This window comes from Anser brachyrhynchus (assembly GCF_964034855.1).
Source record: "Anser brachyrhynchus genome assembly, chromosome: 1".
Classification (NCBI taxonomy): domain Eukaryota; kingdom Metazoa; phylum Chordata; class Aves; order Anseriformes; family Anatidae; genus Anser; species Anser brachyrhynchus.
The window spans coordinates 131,398,277-131,420,139 of record NC_137694.1 but is presented as its reverse complement, the minus strand read 5'-3'; the positions used below and the strand labels follow the sequence as shown (position 1 = coordinate 131,420,139).

The 21,863-nt window shown below is 41.9% G+C and overlaps 1 protein-coding gene across 2 annotated transcripts; it reads right to left on the bottom strand.

The window, feature by feature from the left end:
• Nucleotides 1–711: 711 nt before the first annotated feature.
• Nucleotides 712–21,364, bottom strand: ASB11 (ankyrin repeat and SOCS box containing 11). Of its 2 annotated transcripts, XM_080575391.1 has the most exons (8): nucleotides 20,032–21,364; nucleotides 17,895–18,000; nucleotides 14,617–14,696; nucleotides 11,173–11,280; nucleotides 8,586–8,736; nucleotides 8,213–8,347; nucleotides 7,079–7,270; nucleotides 712–5,997 (listed from the first exon to the last, which is right to left on the bottom strand). In XM_080575391.1, the coding sequence occupies exons 1-8, from the start codon at nucleotides 20,122–20,124 to the stop codon at nucleotides 5,873–5,875; spliced, it is 990 nt and encodes a 329-aa protein (XP_080431517.1). In that variant the 5' UTR covers nucleotides 20,125–21,364; the 3' UTR covers nucleotides 712–5,872. The 2 variants fall into 2 exon arrangements, with proteins under 2 accessions (XP_080431517.1, XP_080431516.1); XM_080575390.1 differs by having other exon boundaries at nucleotides 17,895–21,364.
• Between the last annotated feature and the right edge of the window lie 499 nt (nucleotides 21,365–21,863).

Sequence of the window (21,863 nt, the reverse complement as noted above, 5' to 3'; positions counted from 1 at the left end):
AGCTGAACTTGATGATCCTTGTGGGTCACTTCCAACTTGGGATATTCCATGTTTCTATACCAAATATCTGGTTTCTTTCCTTTTTTTTTTTTAGCATAGCTGGAACTTAATTGTATTTCTCAGACCTCAGTTTTGTGCTTGAATGAGAGTGAGCCAAGTATGTGTCTGTGATTTTGGAAACCCATACTTGCAGAAGACAATGTCACCAACTAGGTGTGTAATGACAAAAATTTTTACATTGACTATGTGCTGAGTTTTGATATTTACAATACAATAGTGTTGCTCAAATTACCATGATAGAAAGTTCTGCACACATAAGTCTAATCAACTGAAAAATAAGAAGAAAAGGGAATCTCCCACACATGAGACTTCATCCACTGTTGGTAAATATATATATATATATACATAAATATATTAGTTGCAATGGCTTGCTGTCTAATGTGTTGATTTGACTGACTTGTTAACCAAAATGCTAGAATAATACTCTCTGCCAATGCATCTCTCCCACCTTCCAGATGTTATTCTCAGCTGAATATGTAAATTATGTTTTCTTCCACAATTCCTGATACCTTTTATTGAACAGTTTTCAATTCCAAAACGGGTGTAGTTTTCCCTTTGTTTGCAATGCATATCACGAGTATCTGCAAATGGTATCAATTTCAAGGATAAAGAGATTTTCAAGAAATACAAAGCAAATTAGACAGAAGGTCTGTTTGGAATAATCTGTATTTGACATTAAGATAGTATACATCTCTTGCAGAAAATTAAAAAAAAAAAAATCACAATGAGGAGCAATTGGCTTGTGCAAAAAAAAAGTTAATTTCCAGAAAAAAATATACAAAGGCATCATAAACTGTCAGTACAGCATACAGGTCAGCCAAATCTTTCAGCCAAGGGTCAGCAAATGTGTTTCATTTTCATTAGAATGGGGCCAAATAGTCAGCCTTGCCCTAACGCCCTGCTGGGACACACCGCTGATGTTTTTCACCCAGTGAGGACTGGAGGGTTGTTAAGTGCCAACAGCAGAGTTGTTCTGGAGGAGACAGGTGAGATTTGGGATGGAAATGTGTTGGACAGCCTTCACAAAGATTTGGACGTTGTTGGCACAACACAAACGTCTAACATCAGAGGCAAACAGAAGACTACATACCATGAGGTGGCTGTTGACCAGGCTGCAGTTCCCTGGTGGAAGACAAGGTTGGGGGGAGATGAGCCCCTGGTACCACCATCCAAAGAGGCATAAGCATGTCCCATCACAAGAGGAGGGAAGGACAGACAACCTCTGAGTCTTGCACGTGCCCAGGCAGGGGGGTGTCTGCACCTCAAGGCATATGTGGGGAGTTTCAGCTCCTATGGGGTGGCCACCGATTGCAGCAGCTTAACATTTTCCTCACTTTTTAATTTCACTATGAGAGTGGGAGATTCAGTTGGATAGACAGAAAATCAGGGACTGGCACAGTTGTTATGAAGAGTTGAGACCTAGAGAGGATTTTCTGGGAGTTGCTTGAACTCCACAGCTTGGTCAGGAGACCAGAATGTGGATCTTTTATGGACCATATTAGAATGTAATATTTATTTTCCTGCCTACCATGATAAATAGCGTTTATTAAACCATTTCAGAATGTGTTGGTCTATTTATTTTCACTGCCATATGTCCCTTGGGAGGTGGGTGGCTCATTAGCCAGACTGCTTGCAGATGATTCTGGAAAAAAGTGCTCTCAATCTACCAGGCAGCCTGGAACCAGGTCTTGGGCCAAGGTGCTGAAATAGCAACAAGGTGGGGAACAAGAAGAGCATCCCCACAACCACCTTCACAAGCCAGTGCAAACTGCAAACATCTGCAGATTTTCTCCTGCTGTGACCAGACATGGTGAAAACCAGTTATGTGCAGCCAGCATGCAAACAAATAGTGGTGCCATGCCTGGAGTTAGTCCAGACAGCACTCAGCATGGCAAAATGACGTGCTCCAGCTCTGCTTGAAGAGGGTGGCTAATGCAGTCCCACACGGACATGGCAGCTGAAGAGCAATGTGCCAAGGGGATGACATCTCTCCAAACACCAGTGCCATCCCCAGAGCAAGGGAGGGCCGAGGTGTGCAGGGATGGAGTGGAGTAGGGAACCCAAAGACAGCAGCTTGGTGAGTGAGAGAAGTAACACATCTGACAAGGAAACAGGCTGACCCTCGCTAAAATGTCTGCTGTTGAAGAGGCGTGTTGCTCAAGGAGGAAATTAAAAAAAAATTTTCTTACAGGCAGAGGAGAAAGACATGAATCCAGAAGGAAGCTGATGAAGAAAGATATGCTTACGAACAAGAGCTTGGTAGTATGAGAAAAGATACAGTGAGGAAAAAAATTTAGAGTCATGGAAATGCATCTTTTCCTAGAAAGAACATAGATATGAAGGCTTATTTTAGAGTAAAGAAAAATACAGGGCTGATACAAAGCCCAGTTAACTCTGTTTTGCTTTGGATCACAACCAATGACAGGCATACTAGGTAATGAGTGACAGCTTTCAGGCAACATCTGATCAGTCTGAGATCTGTGAGTTGCACGTCATCAGCATTTCTGAGTCCACACTTGCTCGCTCATAAGATATGGATAATAAAACTGGAAAGTGGTCCAACAGACTGAGAAGAATAAAAGGAAATCCTTGGGGTTAATACTGCTCATAAGTAACCTTTTCAAGACATTTCTGCAAAATGCACTCGGGACTGAGGACTTTACGGCTGCTGAGCATTCATACCCTAAGCTCATGCTGCAAAGCTGCAAGTCAGAGTCCGTACTTAGAACGACCAAATGCTTGTGGTTTGCAAAAAACTTTTCCTCTAGCCAGGATATTGTGTAATAATTCCTGTTGAGATATGCTTCACTGAAGCAGATAGTACTGGCAGTCATTGAGGGTAAAGTCATATGCATGTGGTATAGCAATGGACATTGCAACACAGAAAAAAATGTCTACATTCCCAGGAAAGACATATTTCTCCAAAATAACTGGTTTCTGTCAATGATCATAAAATGGCATGAAAGTTGTCACCCATTTTAAAGAAAAGAGACCTTGTGAGGATAGTCAGCCATCTTCTGCCTAGGAAAGAGAAGCTGTATCTACGCCTAACAGATGTTTTCCCAACTCATTTGGAAAAATCACCAACAAGGTTCAGTAATCTCCTAGTAAATTAAACCAGTGTTTCCCTATCTTCACATGAGATGGCGTATTTGAAAAAAAAAATAATACAACCTCCAGCTGCTTCCATGATAATATTTCTGTGCATTGTTACAACACAAAGTATAGCCAATGAAAATTAAATGTGTAGTTTTTAGTCTGAACCACACTTGTGATAAGAACAAGAAAGTCTAGGTAAAGTTTCCAATGCAACTGCTTAACATCAAGACTTCTAAACTTCACTCCTGATTTATTAAAGTTCTGTTCCCCCGGAATCTCTGATATATGGAATTTCAGGAAGAATGATGTCTCTGGGAGGATGCAAAGGTGAGGTGATTTTTTGATGGAAAGCTAATATCAGCAATAAAATAGGGCAGCTTCTGCTACTTCATAACATAAAGCTCTCCGAGAGGCTGAATGGGCTTTGCATTTCCTTAATGAAGATACATTTTTTCAATTTAAAATCCTATGCAAGTGAAATACTGTTTTCATTGATGATCGCAGTAGGAAATCAATTCGGTATTACACATTCTGAAATAGATCCCATAAATTGTCTTCGCTCCTTGATTGCAATACAAGTCTGACAACCCACACAGCTGAGGCTCTGTCTCTCTATTTGGATAGCAGATGGTATTCTGACTGCCGCCTTATAAACAGAGTAGGTGAGCTGGCAGTAAAGATAAGACTGAGAGAGATTTGCTGACATTAAATTAATATAGACATTTCTTTCCTGATAGCATTTGATTTTCAGAGACTCTTGAGAATTTAGAGTTCAAATCTCTGAGATTCATGATATGGTGTACTATACAAGGTCATTCATGTCACAGAAGACTTTATGGGCAATAGTTCTTGCTGTCAGATAGCATTTAATATGTGCAAACACAGGCTACTTTCACAGGCTGAAGACTACATTCATTTTCAGTTATAACACTGCAGGTATAGTCTCATGAACTGCTGGGAGCACAATTTGTCTTACTTGTGCTGAATGATTCGTGAGAAATTACAGGAAAGGTCAGTCCTCCGTCTCAAGAGGGAAACTGTCACGGTGAAATTAAGGGATTAGCACCGGACCAGAGGCTGATGCTACTGGAGCTGGGACAGCAGCTCAGCGCCTGCTGGAAGCCAGTCTCCTATACCATCTGCTGCAGGCTCATTTCCCCTGACTTCATGTATGGGCAGTGAAAACTGGTACTAGCATGCATAGCTCATAATAAAACCACTGTGCCTCATAATCTGAAAAATTACAGGCCTCTTGGTTCAACACATAGCTGAGATATTTGTAGGCAGACTCTCCTTTAACCTCTATGTCCTATTTTACTAAAGCTGGTGAAACGCCATTGCCCATTTCATTTCACCAAAACTCAGGTGTGCAGAAACATTTCTGCCCTCAGAACCACCTTCCGCATGAAAAATAAACAAACCTTTACAGAACCACTCAGGCATTGCACCAGTCACTGGGTCCCACGTATCTCACCTCAGAGAAGTCTGTGGTTTTAGCTCTGCTGTGTCCAAGCTACAAACCCTGACAATATTTAAACCATTTAAACACAGTGGTCAGAATCGCTGTTTAAAATTCCCTTCTGCCAGGGAGGTGATGAGAGACTCCAGAGTAAGTGATGAAGGAGCAGACAAGCTTGCCAACTTCTTCTCCTGGTGGACAATAACCAACAAAGAGAACATTTGAGTGATGAACAACCATCCTTAGGGACCCTGCTTCTCTATTGATCTGCGGTCTGAGGACTTATCTTGAGGAATGTCAGAGCATTCAAAGCAAAAAGGAGAGAAGCAACTCATTCCTTTGCTTTTCCTTAAACTTTGCAAAGGACAGACGTTGAAAGCTGGCCTACTGTGCCTATGAAACTACCTGCAGTTCTGCCCTCATTTTAAGCTAAGAAAAATTATTTGTATAACAACCAGAGCCTAATCTCAGGTGAGATAGTTTAGAAGGATTTTTTAGAAGAGACAAGTGTTCTTCTTCAGACTTACAAATATTTTTGTGGGCTTACTCCAAGCCCCGGCACTTGACTTGGTAATGTCACTCTCACCTTGAAGGAAAAGATGTGTTAGCACTGAGGACAGCTGGGCCCAGGGTGATGAGATATGAGGCAGCTGGACAGATGGAGCCTGCTGTAAGTCACTACTACTCCACTAGGACACGGGAAAGAGGTGACAGGAAGCAAAGTCAGAGAGGACAAAAGATGCCAAGTATATAAATACATTTGACATTAAGTGCTGAAGGTTTTCATTCCCACACTAGTGGAAGAATAACAGCCACTACCTTGATTTTGACGGTGAGACTGGAGAGAAAAGAGGAAGAAGCTGCACAGATATTACAGGAAAAACAAACAAAAAACAAAACAAGACATAATCATTAGATAACACTAAATGCAGGGGAAATCTCTGCATGTGTCTGTGGCTGGATGGATGTCTGCATCTACAAACACATGTCAAGTGAGCTGTTCATGTACTATTTCTCAGCCTGCAATAAGTGGGTTTGGTAACAAACTGTGGGGGAACTGAATCCATGACACCATTCAGTGTCTGTGAAAAGGTGTTTTCCATTGGCTTCGACTTACACATTCAGCAGCAATGTTTGGTACCCAGAGTATACAGTAAATGATGTCTTTGATTTTTTTTTTTCCTTTGATATAATATTTTGGAGTAAACAACCATTTGTTCCTCTTTCTTTTCCAGTGTAAATATAGTCACAAACTTATCGGTATAGAAGAAAGTTCTCAAGTGGCTCAGGCAGGTGCAGCTTAGGGACTGCATATAAGCACGACCGACCCAGACGTTTTCTGATACACAACCGGCACAGCTGGGCAAGGCTGGCAGGACCTGGAAAAAATAAAATAAAATAAAATAAAAGCAAGAACAAGCTCCCCCACCCCCAGTATAAGTCAAAAGGCAACAAACAGCAGCAAGATTTGAAAATCAGATCAAGCACTACACAACAACTCGTTGATGTTAAAGAGATCTACTATAATCAAACTATTATTGACTTATTAAGTCTAAACTGTTTCAGCAACTTTAAACTTTTGAGCACTAAAAACCTTTTTCTGCATGCATAGTTTTTTTCTGGACTTTTTCTTGAGCAAATACTGAAAATGCCATATAGGTGTCCGCACTGTGTCTATGTCTAGCTGTGTCTGGAAAGGCATAGCCCGAGGAGCACAGGCCAGCTACGTGGGCATGAACAAGCTGGAAAAATGGTTGGAGGGGAATTAATCCAGCATGTCCATATCGCAGGAATATTACTATTGGATGGACCAAGTTTTGGCTATATGTGGCACAGGTGAAAATGGCGCAAGAGGAGCTAGATTCATTTCTGCTCAGAAGTTGCTTTCAGTAGACTGGGAAGATAAATACAAATATTGTAGGGAGGCTGCAAGTAAGCTACAAAGGGCACTGCAGCTTACTTGTAGCCTTCCTGCACTTGCTTGCAGGTTTGTGCTTGGACTGCAGCCCCACAAACATTCATTCATTGTACCTTTTTCTTCAGGAATCTGGATGTTGAGTCAGAGTGCTTGGCTGAACACAAGATGGTGCTACTAAAATAGCTGTGTTGATATCAGGAAATAAACTCTCCCAGCAATTTTCAATCGTCAGTCCTTAGAGTCCTGATTAGTCAATAAAAATAACTTTCCTTCCATATATTGGAAAGAAAAGCACAGAATAACCGACCAATTTACTTACTAAAACTAATATTGTGCAGCAGATGTAGCAACAAAAGAGATATTGCTTGTTTCTGCATAGTAGGCCTGTGCTACAAGCTTGAAATCAGTAGAGGACTTACATAGGGAATTACTTTTTTAAACAGTGATTAAAAGTACTTAGGTAAAAGAAATAAATACTGCTCTATTAAAATAAAAAGAGAGAGAGAGAGAAGAAGAAGAAGAAGAAGAAAGGAAACCTTTACCTTCCCGAAGTAGGAGTGCCTGCTCTATTTTGCTGTTGGGTACAGCAAGGTCCAGGGCACATTTGAAATCTGCATTTCTGCCTTTCAGGTTAGCACCATAGTCTGCCAGCAAGACAACTATCTCCACACTGGATTTCATTGCCGCCGCATGGAGAGGGGAGTCTAATCGCTTCCCCGCATTCACGTTGGCTCCTTGGGAAAACAAGAGTGTGTGGTTGGCACTGGGAGGAGGCAGGAGCCTTCTGACCCTGCATCACACAGGTTGGCTTCCGCCAGTAGCCTCAACAATTGAAGGGCATCAGTGGCACCCAGCCCTTCCTAATTTCTCTCACGACCATCAGTTCAAAACTCATCTGAACAAATACCTGCTTTATAAATGTCTACTGAGTCTGCAGCAGGTAGGGCTGAGCAACCACTGAAATTCTTAGACTTTCAACCCAGTAGATGATCAAAAGCTATCACACGCTGTGTAAATTTGTTAACATCACACAATCTGACATAGGTTATATTAATTTAGTTACAGGGAGATGGGTGAGGGAGAGGCAAGGGAGAAAAAACTCTTTAGGTATCTGATTGGAATAATTTTGGGAGTACAGTAAACAAAATGCATGCCCTAGGTTTTGCCATTCACAGCAGGGTCATGCTTCCAGCAGGTGTCAATCAGCAAATGTACACTGACAGCAAAAATGTACTCTAGCTCTTAAATTGTGCCTGACCCTACAGGGATTATACTTTCAAGCATCTTTACTACTATCTTCATCATCAGCTGAGAAGCAGATGAAGTCAATGCTTAGCAAGGCAGTTAATTTTTTCATAATCAGAAGACTTGATTTTGGTCATCAATATTGGCCGATAGTTTCTATGTTTCCTGACATCATTCTAGAAAACAAACTCTGCTTTACTTTCATATTCAGATGGTCTCAGGTAGGTCTCTGTAACTATAGTTTTCCAGTAAGGAAATCCTAAGTTCTTCATGAATACAGGTGAAATTTCAATCGTCTCACAAATTCAGGCTGTCCAAATATCTCTTGCAGAAATCTCTGTAATGTTTGTGTTGGAGAGGCAACCCAGGGTGATAAGCTGTGTTGGCTCACACCACCCCAGGTCTCTCCCAGCCCCTATCTGCAAGCATACCGAGCTCCAGCAGCTTCTTGACACAGTCTGTCCTCTGGTACGTGCAAGCCACGTAGAGCGGGGTCCCGTGCTGCAAGTCTTCTTGGTCAATGTCAACCTTGTGGGCCAGAAGGACCTCCATACACTCTCGGTGACCTGTGTGGTGAAAAAGAGCCACCACTTAATTTCAGCGCTGCAGAGCAGAATACAACCAGATACAATCAGTGAGGAAGAAAAGATGGGAATAAGCCAAGCATATTTATCCATGCTGTAGATTTTTTTCTTTGTTTTTTTTTGGGGGGGGGAGGGGATGGAGGAGAGAATGTTTTAAAGTCAATAAGAGATGCATTCCTCATTGCGTTGCTGTTAGCTTCACTCCCACCCTGAACATTACCTCGCTTGACTGCCTCGTGAATGGGTGAAGCAAGGTGGTTCCCGAGCTGTGGCTTGGCTCCAAATTCAAGCAGCATGTTGACACAAGCCACGCTGCCACTGCAGCAGGCATTAAACAGAGGAGTGATCCCATCAATAGTGGCTGCGTTGACCTGAAACAGCAGGACACGCTCAGAATAATCCAATATAGGAGGAACGCCCTTGCAGTGTGCGTCATATGCTCAACGAAAATGCACCAGAACAAGATGCTTGCCTTGTTTAATTTCAGAATTGATTTTGTTTGCAATTTTCAGAGTCATTCATTATGGGACAGCACATATAACATTCTACTTTGAGCTCTGCCCTCTCTCACAGACAGCTAGTGTTGTAAGGCAGCAACACTGCCTGCTGGGAGGTGCTCAGAAAATGCAGATTATTTCTTTTTTACATTGAGAACTTGAGTGTTGTTATGACTGTCTATTTTGCATTAACACATATCCATTATACACTCAGATGACTTCGCTTTTTAAATGAAAATATAGTTCATGTTTAATACTTTCACCTGAAAACACATTTCCAGCAGATAACACATTCACGAAAACATAGTCTTAATCCCAAACAGAAAAGGAGGCCAGACGGGTTTGTGTTCATGTGAGTGTGTGTGTTTGTGTGTAAGACAGAAAGAATTTCTGTCCTTGACCTCTGACATAGGTACCTGGCAAGAGCCACCATCCGTCATTCTCCACCGGGAGAGCACAGTGCCCAGGCTGTGCCGTGCACAGCACTGTAGCTGCCAGGTTTGGCTGCCTGGCAGGCCCTCAGAGGCAATTTACGCAGCAAATCTGCATGCCTTTAATTTTGTGGCAAAGTGAGAAAGTACAATGAATCATGCAAGCTCATGGCAGTTTGTGTGGTTTCCAAATCAGTGAGAAGAGGAAAAAGATAGGAGAGAGAGAGCTGGAGAAGTCCTGGGCCACTAAAGAAGCCAAAGTTTGCTACCAGCCAAAGAACAGGAGCAGCATCACAAGACGGTGGAAGAACCAGGGGAGAAATACTCAGTTTGCAAAATATTTTGCCTGTAAAGTGGAGAAAGGCAGAGATGTTTAAAAAACTATTGAGTTATTTGGGTAATTCAGCAGTGGACCATAGGCAGTTGATAGCTTTCTAAATATTATTCGTCCTTGCTCATTTGCCCTACTGAATTGTATACGACACCTTACAAGTTAACCCTTTTTCTTACAAGGTGTGCTTCCCACAGTCACAGGCCCCTCCTTGCCCCTTCCAGTGCTTCTGCCCTGGCCATTTCCTGCAAACCCCAAGAGCACAGCAGCCGGCGGGAGGTCACGCTCCTCCTGGGGCAGCTGCAGCAGCACAGAAGGCAGCCCCTACCCTTCAGTGCCTCCTCCAGAGCATGGGAAGAGGCCAGGCACTGCAGCATGAGGATGTCTGTCTGTCTGCTCAGGTTCTGGAGCCCCAAAATGCAGCTTGCTCTTTGTGAAATGGCAGGGCTCTGGCCAAGACTGTTTCAACAGCACTGTCACTGCAAATCCCATCCCCTTGCTCGATCTTCCTTCCCTCTTGCTCATTGTCAAGCTAAGTAATCCCCCATCCTACACAGCTTCAAAAACAGCAGAAGGAAAGGAATGGATGTATTTTGGGGTGTCCATATTTCAGACAGATCTCTTGCTACAACACTGCGCCCCCCAAACTCTCATGGGGCAGGTCTGGCTAGAGCTGCTGGGGCACTGGAGGTCCGTTGGCATCATTTTACAGCAGCGCCAGAGACTCAAGCAAGCTTATAGCAAGGGTAAGCAAGGAGATAACTGAAGAGAAAATACTTCTTTGGTTTCCCTCTCCTCTGGGCTTTGGTTTAACTGGTAAAAGAGGAAAGATGGATAAAACAGCTGTTGTGGAGTAAATGGTTTTGTTAATTAAAAAAAAAAAAAAAAAAAAAGCACAGCAATAAAGGTGAGCAGAAAAACAGAACGTTTTCTCCCAGAAGTCAGACAACAGCTTGCTGGTTTTATTTATGAACAGAGAGGGAGGGGAAAGGAAAAACAAAACAAAACAAAACTCTGGGACTATATATATTATATCAGGAACAGGCTGTTTTCTTAAGTAAGCAACAGGTAGTTCAGATGTGATCCCCTAAATTATAAAAAAGATAACACCGTTTGTATACCAAAACTGCGCAGAATTTTATTTTTCTCCCATCTTTCAAAAGGACTGAAATATGGTACAGTATGGGAAGCTAAATGGATTTTCTTCTGCAAGGGATAGCTTGATTGCCTGTTCTGGTGTTTCACAGCTTCTTGCCATGTAAATTGTGCTTGAAAAACTTGTAACTCAGTCAAATGAAATATGTTCTCATATATCTCATCCTATTCCTGTATCTCCATTTTTAACGTGTATTCTACCTTAGTTCCAGCTGGACAAAATGGTATTTTATTAGCAGACAAATTGTGACATTGATTTAAGCACGTCTGTTTTTACTTATATGAGACTCACAAACTACGCCATGGAAGACTGGAGGCAATTCCAATGATCGTTACAGAGAAAACCAAGGGATAAGCCATTTTACCCAGACCTCCAGCAGCCCCAAGACTCACCTGAGCACCGTTCTCCAGCAGCAGCTTCGCACAGGCCACGTGGCCACCCAGGCAGGCTTCGTGCAGAGCCGAGACCCGATCTGTCGTCACCAGGTTCACATTGAAACCCTGCAAGGCAGAGCACAGGGCGTGAGGGGAAGGACCTGCCCAGCCAAGTAGCAACCCCACGGCACCAGCAGTGGTTGGATGCTGGATGGAGAGCACCACACCGCGAGGCACAGGGGTAGGGATGCACACGGGTCACATTATTGCTGTTCGTGGTTGTCACCAGAAAGGGTAGCTGCTAACGGTGGTGGTCCAGCAGCTTGGTTGGACCCTTTGGCTCGGCTCCATCAGTAGGGAAAGCAGACACCCTTATGATGTGATTCATCTCATCCTGAAATAGCTGTAGATCGAATGAATTGTATCCTGAAAATGCATCCACTGATTATATGGGGTGCCCAGTGTGGTTCATTCAGGTATAGTAAAGTAGACCCATAATGGAGGTGAGACAAATCTCACCCACAGATCTGTTCCTCTTATCTGACCACCCAGAAGTTGTTTTACGCTGGAAGAAAAGAACTGTGAATTACACACGCCTCATTATAGGCATTTCCCTAAGTGACAGTTCTTACATCTATTCTCACAAAAACAGACAGCAGATATATTCACCAGGGAGACAGAAATTGCCATATGTGCTGTCCCCAAAATACAGCCTAATCTCCTCGTAAGTAAGATTTCACAGCCACGTGTGAGAACAGGCCAGGGAGCAGCTTCATTTCACACTTGACATCCTATATCATGTAGCACTGTTCCCCTTCTGCTCAACGTGCTGTAAGCGAGGCAGCTCACAAGATGGCAGCAATGCACCGCCTGGTAGCCGGTAGCAATGCTTTCGGTAGAGATAAATACAAGCGAGCAACGTTACACTCTGAAAGTCACCAAACCTGCTGCAATGAGCATTAAAAACAGCCACTGTAATTACTTTAGGATAGAAATTCTATGATATAAAACCAATCGTTTTTCAGCAATGTGAAAATGTTATTAATGCAAAGGCTGGCTGTGGCTAAAAAATGGCACAAAGTTCCTACACGTTACAACGATTCCAAGGGAACAGATAAAATCTTAAAAAAATGTTGAGATTATTCAATTTTCACATTGTATAGATGTTTCATATTTACTGATCAGTATGCTCCTTCGAGAATAATGTCTTCTAGAGGTGCCTGATAAGAAGAGAGTTATTCTTTTTCATTATTCATATATAAATTTAACAAATGAAATTCATTAATTGCAAATGAAAAAATAAGAACTGATATCTTGGACAAAACAGTAGTCCCCTCGATTAGTAAATGGCAATCAAATTACACATCTTAAAACAGCTGTTTCCCAAATACCACTGATATTAAGCCTCGTGTTCGTATGATTTTACATTCTTCCCAGTGTATCTGAAAAATAAGATACTCCTTTGGGTGCTGGAACAGGCATTGGTGAGTCCTTGAGCTCCTTTAAAACCCCAGTGCCCCATTTCCACACAGGCACAAACAGCCCCTTATATCAGGGCATCCCCTGGGAAGCAAAAACTGTCCTGGATTTTTTAAGAGCTTGGTCCCAAGGCAGAGACTTCTGAGTGCCCCATACCCTAAAGTATAGCTCCATATTTCATTTCAGGCTAATGGCATAACCACCTGGGAAGCGATGAGCAATGGTTATACTGTTCCATGAAGAGCTTTGCCCTTACATTTATCAAACTGCTCTGAATCAGCTCCATTTCACTCTCCACAGACATTGCTACCTCAATCTATTTTCATCAGCAAGGACCCTCATCATTCACTCCTGAAATTAATGTTCTCAGGAGAAGGAGAAAGGGTAGATTAACTAAATAGCGTATATCCACACCAGGTGCTTCTCCCATGTGTAACCACAACCAGTGAACAACTGGGGCATCCACTGTTTAACTACAACACTGGGCGGCTCCCACTAATAAGATGGTGTAAAGTCAATGCAGATGGAGATAGAAGGGGCCAGAAGGGACCTCTTTAACAGAGGGAAATGCCACGTTCTGCCCTGGGACAGAGTAAAGCCGGACACAGGCACAGACTGGGAGCCGGGTGGCTGGGGAGCAGCTCGGCAGAAAGGGCCCTGGGGGTGCTGGTCGGCAGCAGGCTCAGCACCAGCCAGCAGTGTGCCCTGCCAGACAGAGGGCAAACCCCATTTTGGGGTGCATTACACACAGCACAGCCAGCCGGTCAAAAGAGGCGATTCTCCTGCTGTGTTCAGTGTTGGTGAGGCCTCACCCCGAGTACTGTGTGCAGTTCTGGGCTCCGCAGCACAGAAAGGCTGCTGAGGTCCCTGAAAGCGCCCAGAGGAGGCCAGCACAGCAGGCGGCAGGGCTGGAAGGCATGTGCTGTGAGGGGAGGCTGGGGACACTTGGGCTGCCCAGCCTGGAGGAGAGGAGGCCCAGAGGCGACCTCGCTGCTCTCCGCAGCCTCCCGAGGAGGGGAAGCGCAGGGGCAGGCGCCGGCCTCCGCTCCTGGGACCCGCTGGCAGGGCACGGGCACGGCACAGAGCTGCGCCGGGGAGTTCAGGCCGGGCATCAGGAAACGTTTCTTTGCCGTGAGGGCGGTCACACACCGCAACAGGCTTCCTGGGGAGCTGGGTGCTGCCCCGTGCCCGTCAGTGCTCAAGGGGCATTTGGGCAATGCCCTCAGCAACGTGCTCTAACTGCTGGTTAGGCACCAACCTCATTTGACTGCAGCTGTGCCTTGATAAATGTCTGGAGAAGAGGCTTTTGCCACAGCAGCTCCACTCCTTGAGGACATTGCCCATTTGAGATGCAGGCTCACCTTGTTCTCCATACAGCCATCACTGGTGAAAATTATTGACCATGATTTGTGGGGAAGAGATTACTCATTTGTGCCAGATTGAGGAGCTGGGTTTAAAGAAAGATGATAAGGAGGATAGTTCACCCTTCACAGCTGTCCGTTTTCATACCTGTTTTCATTTCTAATATATATCTTTTCCTCCCCTCTTGCCTAAACTCTTGGTTACAGTTGGAGTAAAGGGTTTCAGGCTGACAGCTCTCTCTTTAGGAACACCATGCTTGCTGTTTTATAAAGACATACTCTTACAACTTTTTTTTTTTTTTTAACTCCAAATATATAACATATATATTGTTCCTATTCTCTTCAAGCCCAGTCTGCACTGTTTATCACTGAAGAAGAGCCCGAGGATCATTGTTTATTATACAGCAAGCTACAAGCAGTAGCAGTCTTTGTCCTGGGCTTGTACTCAGCATCTTGTCTAAGCAAACCAATGCATGCCTAAAGATGTGCACATGGATATATCACTTATATGACTGTATTTCTTAGGCACTGCTGCAGTCTACTACCTGCTCACTGACTTGCAGATACCATTCAAGAGAAACCACGCTGCTTCCCAACCTTGTCTTTACCTGTAGGCTTTTACCTGTGCAATCAAGGTTTTCAAAGACAGGAGGCGTCCTTGGAAGGCAGCATCATGCAGAGGGGATCTGTCTGCCCAGCTGCCTAAAACAGCAAAATCATAAGAGTTAATTCAGGTACGCAACAAAAGGAGATCCTGGGAGGACGAGGGAAATGCATCTGCATGTAAATGCAGACCAGGCTTGAAAATCAATGCAGTGTCAGCAGTGAAACTGTTGATAAATTGATTTCAGCGGAGCAGCTGAGGGCTCAGCACTCACGAGTAAAGCAGGCCACTCATTAAGGGACCTAAACACAAGCTTGTTGGCAGAACTTTTAAAAACAGCTAAACACACCCTTCAGGAAAGACTATAACTTTAGTGCTGCTGGGACTCACCCAGGGACTTCAGAGCCCTGCAGTTCTCATATTGTACAAAAAAAAAATACAAGCCTCTGTCTCTTCTAGGGAGCTTTTGTCACAAATGACCCATATTCTGGCTCCCCTTCACTTTACTAAGAGTCTTATAGGAGGGAGACACTCAGACACCTTGTCCCTCAAACCAATTCTAGCATGACCCTGGCAGTTTTATTTCCCAAACCAACAATTTCATAAATAACTTCCTCCAGCTCAGACTAGCAGGTATCACATTTCATCCTCCTCCTCACTAGAAGGTTTCAGAACAGACATGAAAAAAATAAATCCTGCCTGAGGTTTCACTTCTCTTCCTTAATCATTTTGAGTTGCTGAACTGTGCAGACTCCTTCATGCAAGCTAGCTTGCTCTTTTTCTTAATCTATTCAAGTGCCACAAAACAAAAAACCCTTAGCCTAGTTACTACCTACACTTATAGCCAGCTAGCCCATATTAAATGTAACTCAAGTGGAGTGAGTGCATTTATAGTGCCAGAGGATGGAAGCAATACCAATGTTTGCATTCATGCCCTGGTGTACAGTAACCCTACAAGCATAGTACTTGAAACCCATATCCTGTTTAATATTTTCAGCTATGCAGCACACCAGAGAAAGGAAAAGGTGATTCATCTCCATTTCAGGTGTAACCTGAAGCAGAGAGATCTCAATGAGAAGCTCAGAAACATCCCTGGGGACTTCAGGCCAAGGACTCAGCAATGATTTCAGCCTTGGCCACAGGAGACCTTATTTCAAGCCTTCACTGCCATGCCCAAGAAGCCCAACCAACAAAGGGCACCCTGGTGCACATGGCAAATTCACTGGCCAAGGCAGAAGTGACAGAGCCCAGAGATATGCAGGGGCCGTTGTGCCTGTATGCCACTGACTGCCACGCAGCTGCAGGAGAAGACGAGATGGACCTAAAGGATCTGTTCCACTCTCTGGCTTAAAGCCAGCATTACTCTCTGGCTTTACCAGGTTTTCAGCAGCCCTTGGCCTTCTTGCAGTGTGCTTTCACCACTCTAGAGGTGGGATGCAATTCATCTCATGGTGTTATGATTTTAAATAGTGTTTTTATTTTTGTCTCTATTTATGTAAGGAGCTGTTCCTAGGCTCCTAGGGCAGGAAGCTGGCATGGAAGAACCAGTCAGCATGCTATGCAACCAGTTTCTTAAGGACCAAGTAGGATTTGCCGGGTAAAATGTTGAAAACAGGAACCAGGCAGGGATGGAGAGAGGTTTGCCTGAAAACATCCAAAAAACCTAACCTCATGCTGACAAGTGAAACAGGCAAGCTCAGTTCAGAAAGTTAGAAGACTGGTAACACTGCAAGGGACAAAAATTATGGGTTGTATCCAGCAGCAGGGTTCAGAGGTAACTCCGATAATAGAGCTACAGTGCCTTAATTAAATTCCTATTCATATTGTATAGTATGTGGAAACGCATTTCACATGCATTGTAAATACATGTGTATGCACACACATGCCTCACCGAGAAAATACATGCTGCTGCATACTTCCATGCTAGCCACAGCAACCTACCTCCCTGAAATGTGTGGCAAATATAGTTCCCATACGGGGCACATCTTCCCTTCACAGCAGTGAGTGACATGTCGGAAGACACCGTGTCTTTTCTAGACTTCTACAGATAAGTTAAGGAGCCCTGCTTCTGCACTACTTCACTGCAAAGAGAAGAGGCTGTGAAACTCTGCCTGTAATCCAATCCAGTGCCCCAGCAACAGCATCACATGATCTTGTATTTTGAAAGATTATCCTTAATGGCTTTTTGCAAATGGCAACTTGCGGATAAAAATATGTTGTAGTCTGCTAAACTTCAAGGTACTTCGATAAAAACCTGTATGAAGGAAAAACTGCTGTTTGTCACGCCTTAGTCTACAACTGCATGCAGGCACTTCAGAAAAAGTGACAGCAATAAATAATTGGAATCATATTCCAGAGAATAGCAAATAAGTCAATAACCTTGAGACAGAAAATCCTGTATATAAATGCTCTGTAAGGAATGCTTTTCTGCTACATTTCTTATGAGCAGATCTTAATATCTTTGCTTCGGGTGGCCATCTCACACCCACTCATTTTCATGTGCCTGTTCGTGGTGGCACAGTTCATCATGAAGCAAGTGTCCAACAACTGAGTCATGTAAAAATCTGTGATGTCACAACGCTAATACAAATCTTCAAGTAGGAAAATATGTTCTCATTAGTAGTAAAATTAAAATATTGTGTCATTTTAATTACTGGAGTTCCGGACATGCAAATGGCTGTCTACGCATTACTATGGCAGTGATGCGATGGAATAATTTCAAAATTACTTGGAAGAAAATTAACCCCACAAAAAAGTGAAATGACCTATGAGATAGCCTAGCAAATAAAATCTATTCTTGTGCCATATATTTTTTTCAGAATAATTTTAGCTGTATTCATTTTTATGGTCTGATTTAACAAAACGGGGATTTGGGGCTTGGATTCATGAAGTCATTAATTATATCCTCCTAGTATCTCCTTTCAGAATATCAACATGCTAAATTTCATCCCTATAGTCTCTGACAGTAAAGCTAGTAGATCTGTCTGTAACCCCCACTAACGAATGCCTTGCTTCCTAGAACAATCTTTTTATCGACTGTAGTGCCTTGAGCAAATGTCGTCCTCATTCTAGCAGGGTAACTGTTGGAGTCTCATATTTTGCACACCTAAAGCATGCCAACACATACTGACAATGCAAAGACCTCAGAACTGGAAGGCACTTCAGCTTAAAACATTCACCCTATGCATTTAGCAACAGACTCCTCATTTTATGGCAATTCAATATTTAAAATCCGAAGCAACAAATTTGTAGCAAATAGATATCTAAATGTTAGAGTGCCAGTATTTTTACTTTACCTGGGACTATTCCATAGATCTCTTCTGCTATCCTGGCAGCCTCTTTTCTGTTGCCTTTAACAATATAGAAATGGGTCAGCAGAGCCAAGGAAATCTTAATTAAAAGCTTGAAGCAAAACAAAGCAAAAATGGCAAAATAAATGTTAGTGAAAGCATGGAGTATAGAACTGCCCTCCATTTTGGTTTGTCCTTTGAATAGTTTCTCAGGTCTGCTAAGCTGCACCGGGCTATTATTGGTATCGTATGTCATCTATTTTAAACCCTCCAGAACTTGCTGTTCCTCAGTTACCAAAAATACATTTGTTTTTATTCAGTATGGCTATTTGATACCAAATAACAATACCAAGTATAAAATAATCTGAAAATCTCGTGCCATATAGCATACAAACAAAAAATTCTTTTGCAAACCCACCTGAGTATGGATTTCTAAGACATTTTCAGACAGAAGTTCGCCGTACCACCTGAAAGCCTATCCGCATTACATTTATTCTTTGATACCACGGTTGAATTTACAAAAGCTATGTATGCAAAGTTGCAGAAATGGTTCAGAGATACTGCAAGAAGAATACTTTTCTGCCTTTCCCATCTTGATAACAGGCCTTGCTAGTACTCAGATACAGAACAAAGGCAAGCATATCAAAGAAAAGCATTATCATGAAAGAATCTGAAATAAACCAGTGTATTTTCAAACAAAGGGCCAAGAAGACAAAGTTACTCTATGAGGGGAAAAATATATTGAAAGTGTGTAATCAGAAACACATGATAACATACTGATATTTTCTGTCACTCAGGGATAAAGAACAGTGTCCATTAATATCCCTTACAACCAGCATCTGACTGTTTTGAAAGCACAGAAATATTTTTATATTATCCATCACTGAATCCGAGGTGTAATATTTGAAACTAAAAAAGATGCACCTTTTTTTAACTTCCCTTTTTTCTTGCTGAGAACACATGGCTTCCACAGAGAACAGAGTATTTTTTCTGCTCGTACTTATGTGAATGTCTGTAGAACACCCCATTTCCTTCCCATTTGAACATTTCTTCATCGCTATTTTTCCGTAAGTACAGCAGGAGATTTTTTTTTTCTTCATATCTCCTCCTTGCACCCAGGTTCTCCTACCCTTCGGCTTACATAACTGTCAAAGGAAAGTGGGAAATCCCAAGGAGTTGGTGAATATGCAAAAGTAAATTTTACAGCAAATTATTACCCTGGACACTTAAGATCCAAATTGTTTTGTAGCAAAAAATAACCGATTTAGTACTTTGCTGTCTACAGCACTCCGCCCTCTGAGGTGCACCAGAATTCTGTGAAAAACGTGTGGACAGACTGGAAAGAAAAAAAAAATCCTACAAGTTTTTTTTTTTTTTTTTTCTCAAGTGAAACCATTTTTCTAAAATTCTGAATTAAACAAAAATAACACGTTTTTACTAATACATACAAACTAAGTGAACATTTCCTTCCACAGTAATATAATATACTGGTAGAAACCATAATACATATGGATCCAAGATAGGAAAATCACCAAGTTTTGGTCACTTTAATCGTGCTTGCAACATGACAAGACAGCTGAATATACTGATTACACAGCAAGACAAGGTCAGCTAAGGAACCAAGTTCCTTACAGTTCCCAATACAATTAAGTTTGCTCAACTGAGAAACAAAAAGGAGAAGATAGCAGAGGTGGCCCCCAAAAGAAGGAGGGAAAGAACTATCAGTTAACCCTAGAAAAATATTAGATAATCATAGAATATCCTAAGTTAGAATCTTGCTAAAGATTTTAGTTGAATGATGGAGTCATCTGAGAAAAACTCATGTAATCTCTTAACCTGTTTACAGTGCATAAGAACACCAGGAAAATGACTGCATTGAATTTAGAGTCATTGTTTAGAAGACAGCTAAAAAGCATGGTGGGAAGCATTAATTCTGGTGAAGATGGCAGTCAGGTAAGCAATAGCAAGGTTTGGTGTGATTGCTGAGAAACACGGCATTTCTAAAACTAAAGGAGGGCGAGCAACAGAACATAGGCAAAGGAGGTGTAACACAATGGAAGAGCACAACGCAGAAACAGGAACATCACCTCCCTCACTGCTTTGTCACAGTTGTGTTTTGAACTGGATGGATTGTGCAACTTACCAATAGGCTACAGGGCTGGACTGAGCAAGTCAGCACATGGTAGAAAAAATATGTCTTATTGAGAACTGCGGCAGCATGCCTAAACCACTCCATGAATAGCTTTCAGCCACAGAAATTACCAAACTGTCATATCAAAATATCCAGAATACGTGTTAATCCTTCGATAGAACTCTCATGACATGGTGAATGAATAGTACGTTAGCTAGATCCTCTGAAGAACTGGAAAGTTATTTTTTATATAGCCTTACTTTAGAAGTCTGTAAGGAATAAGCACAAAAGAAAAGACAATCCAAGTTTAGAAGAAAATTCATTTTTATTATGGATCACCTTAACTTTAGCCAAGAGTAAGAAATATGTCAGATGTGACCTGAAAAATTTGGCAAGAGAATAAAGATTAGAGGGAACCTCCTCTCAATGAAGAATTAAAGAGGAGTTAGTCTACTCTTATGCTTGGCAGTCTTTGAATTACTGCAGTGTATCTCTAACGTATTCAGTTGAAAGCTTGACTATCAAATATTTTCAACTAGAGATAATTGAAAATAAATAAAAAAAAAGATTATCACTTTAACAGAAGAGATCTGAACAAGAATATGTTCTAGAGAGCCTAGCTATTTTTTCTATCAGTTTGATCTAATAAATGATATTGCCTCCCATGCAAGCCTTGCCTGATTGCATCCTTAGATCAGCACAGTTACAACACTCCTGCTTTTTCAAAGGCATGTATATAGTGACTCACTGGTTGCTCTCAAACAAGCAGGTAGGTGTAGGATTCATCTCACCTAACCATAGCCCATCGCACCACAAATTCTGGTTATCTAAACTCCTTCTACTTTCTGGGCAGGAAAACAAGGAATTCCAGCAGGTAATTAATGTCCTTCTGTCTGTCTCCAACACCTATGCTAGCACAGGATGACTCACCCTCTAGATGCATTCCATCCGTCACTTCTGGTTAAACAACAAGCTTAAATAGCTAGCACGTACTAGACAACCAGCTGATACACAGCAAAGTTCAATGAATCCCACACAAACATCATCTCCAGAGTTATGCCAGTGTTGAAACAAGTCAGAACCTGAAAACCCAACCTACCTGTTAAGTTTACAGGAAAAATCCGTAATTCCAGTAAAATGGTAGACTTAGGTGGATAACTGCATCTTGCCTTTAGTTGTATTCCTTTAACAACAAATATATGCCTTTCACCCAAGTGACTATGGCAGTGCTAGAGTAATTAGAAATCTACACAAGTCAGTGTATTACTGAGTGTCGTGAAAGATACGCAGCAAATATGCCAAAAGCAGTTTAATGATAGCAAATCAAGCAATATATTAAAAATATTTAAAAGAAGTATTTTATTTTTAAAAATGTTTGTAAAACCATTTTCTTTTGAGATCAATTGTTCTTATATCTGTTTACAATAAGTAATAAAAGTAAGTCTGTATTTAGCTGGAGCATCAAAAAGATGCAATTTTACACTTATTTTTTTATAAGCTGAAGTAGATATGAATAAAAGGACTAGCAAAGCAAAGTAAATATCAAAAGGGGTAAAATAAGTTGTGGTTTTTTGCTTGTTTTTTAAAGATGCATAAAATGTTGATCACAAAAGATATGTTCATTACAGTGCAGTTACCTTCTTACAGATCTATCCAGATCATCTAAAACACAGTTTATAAAGTGAATCTTACATTCATAGTTCATTGGGTACTTGTTCTGATTTTACATACAATTTTCCATTATCAACATGCTGTCTATACCTTAATTCACAGTGTCCGTGTATAACGCATTGGAAACACAGTTTCTCCTTGTACTTGTGGGATACAATTTCATTACCAACCAA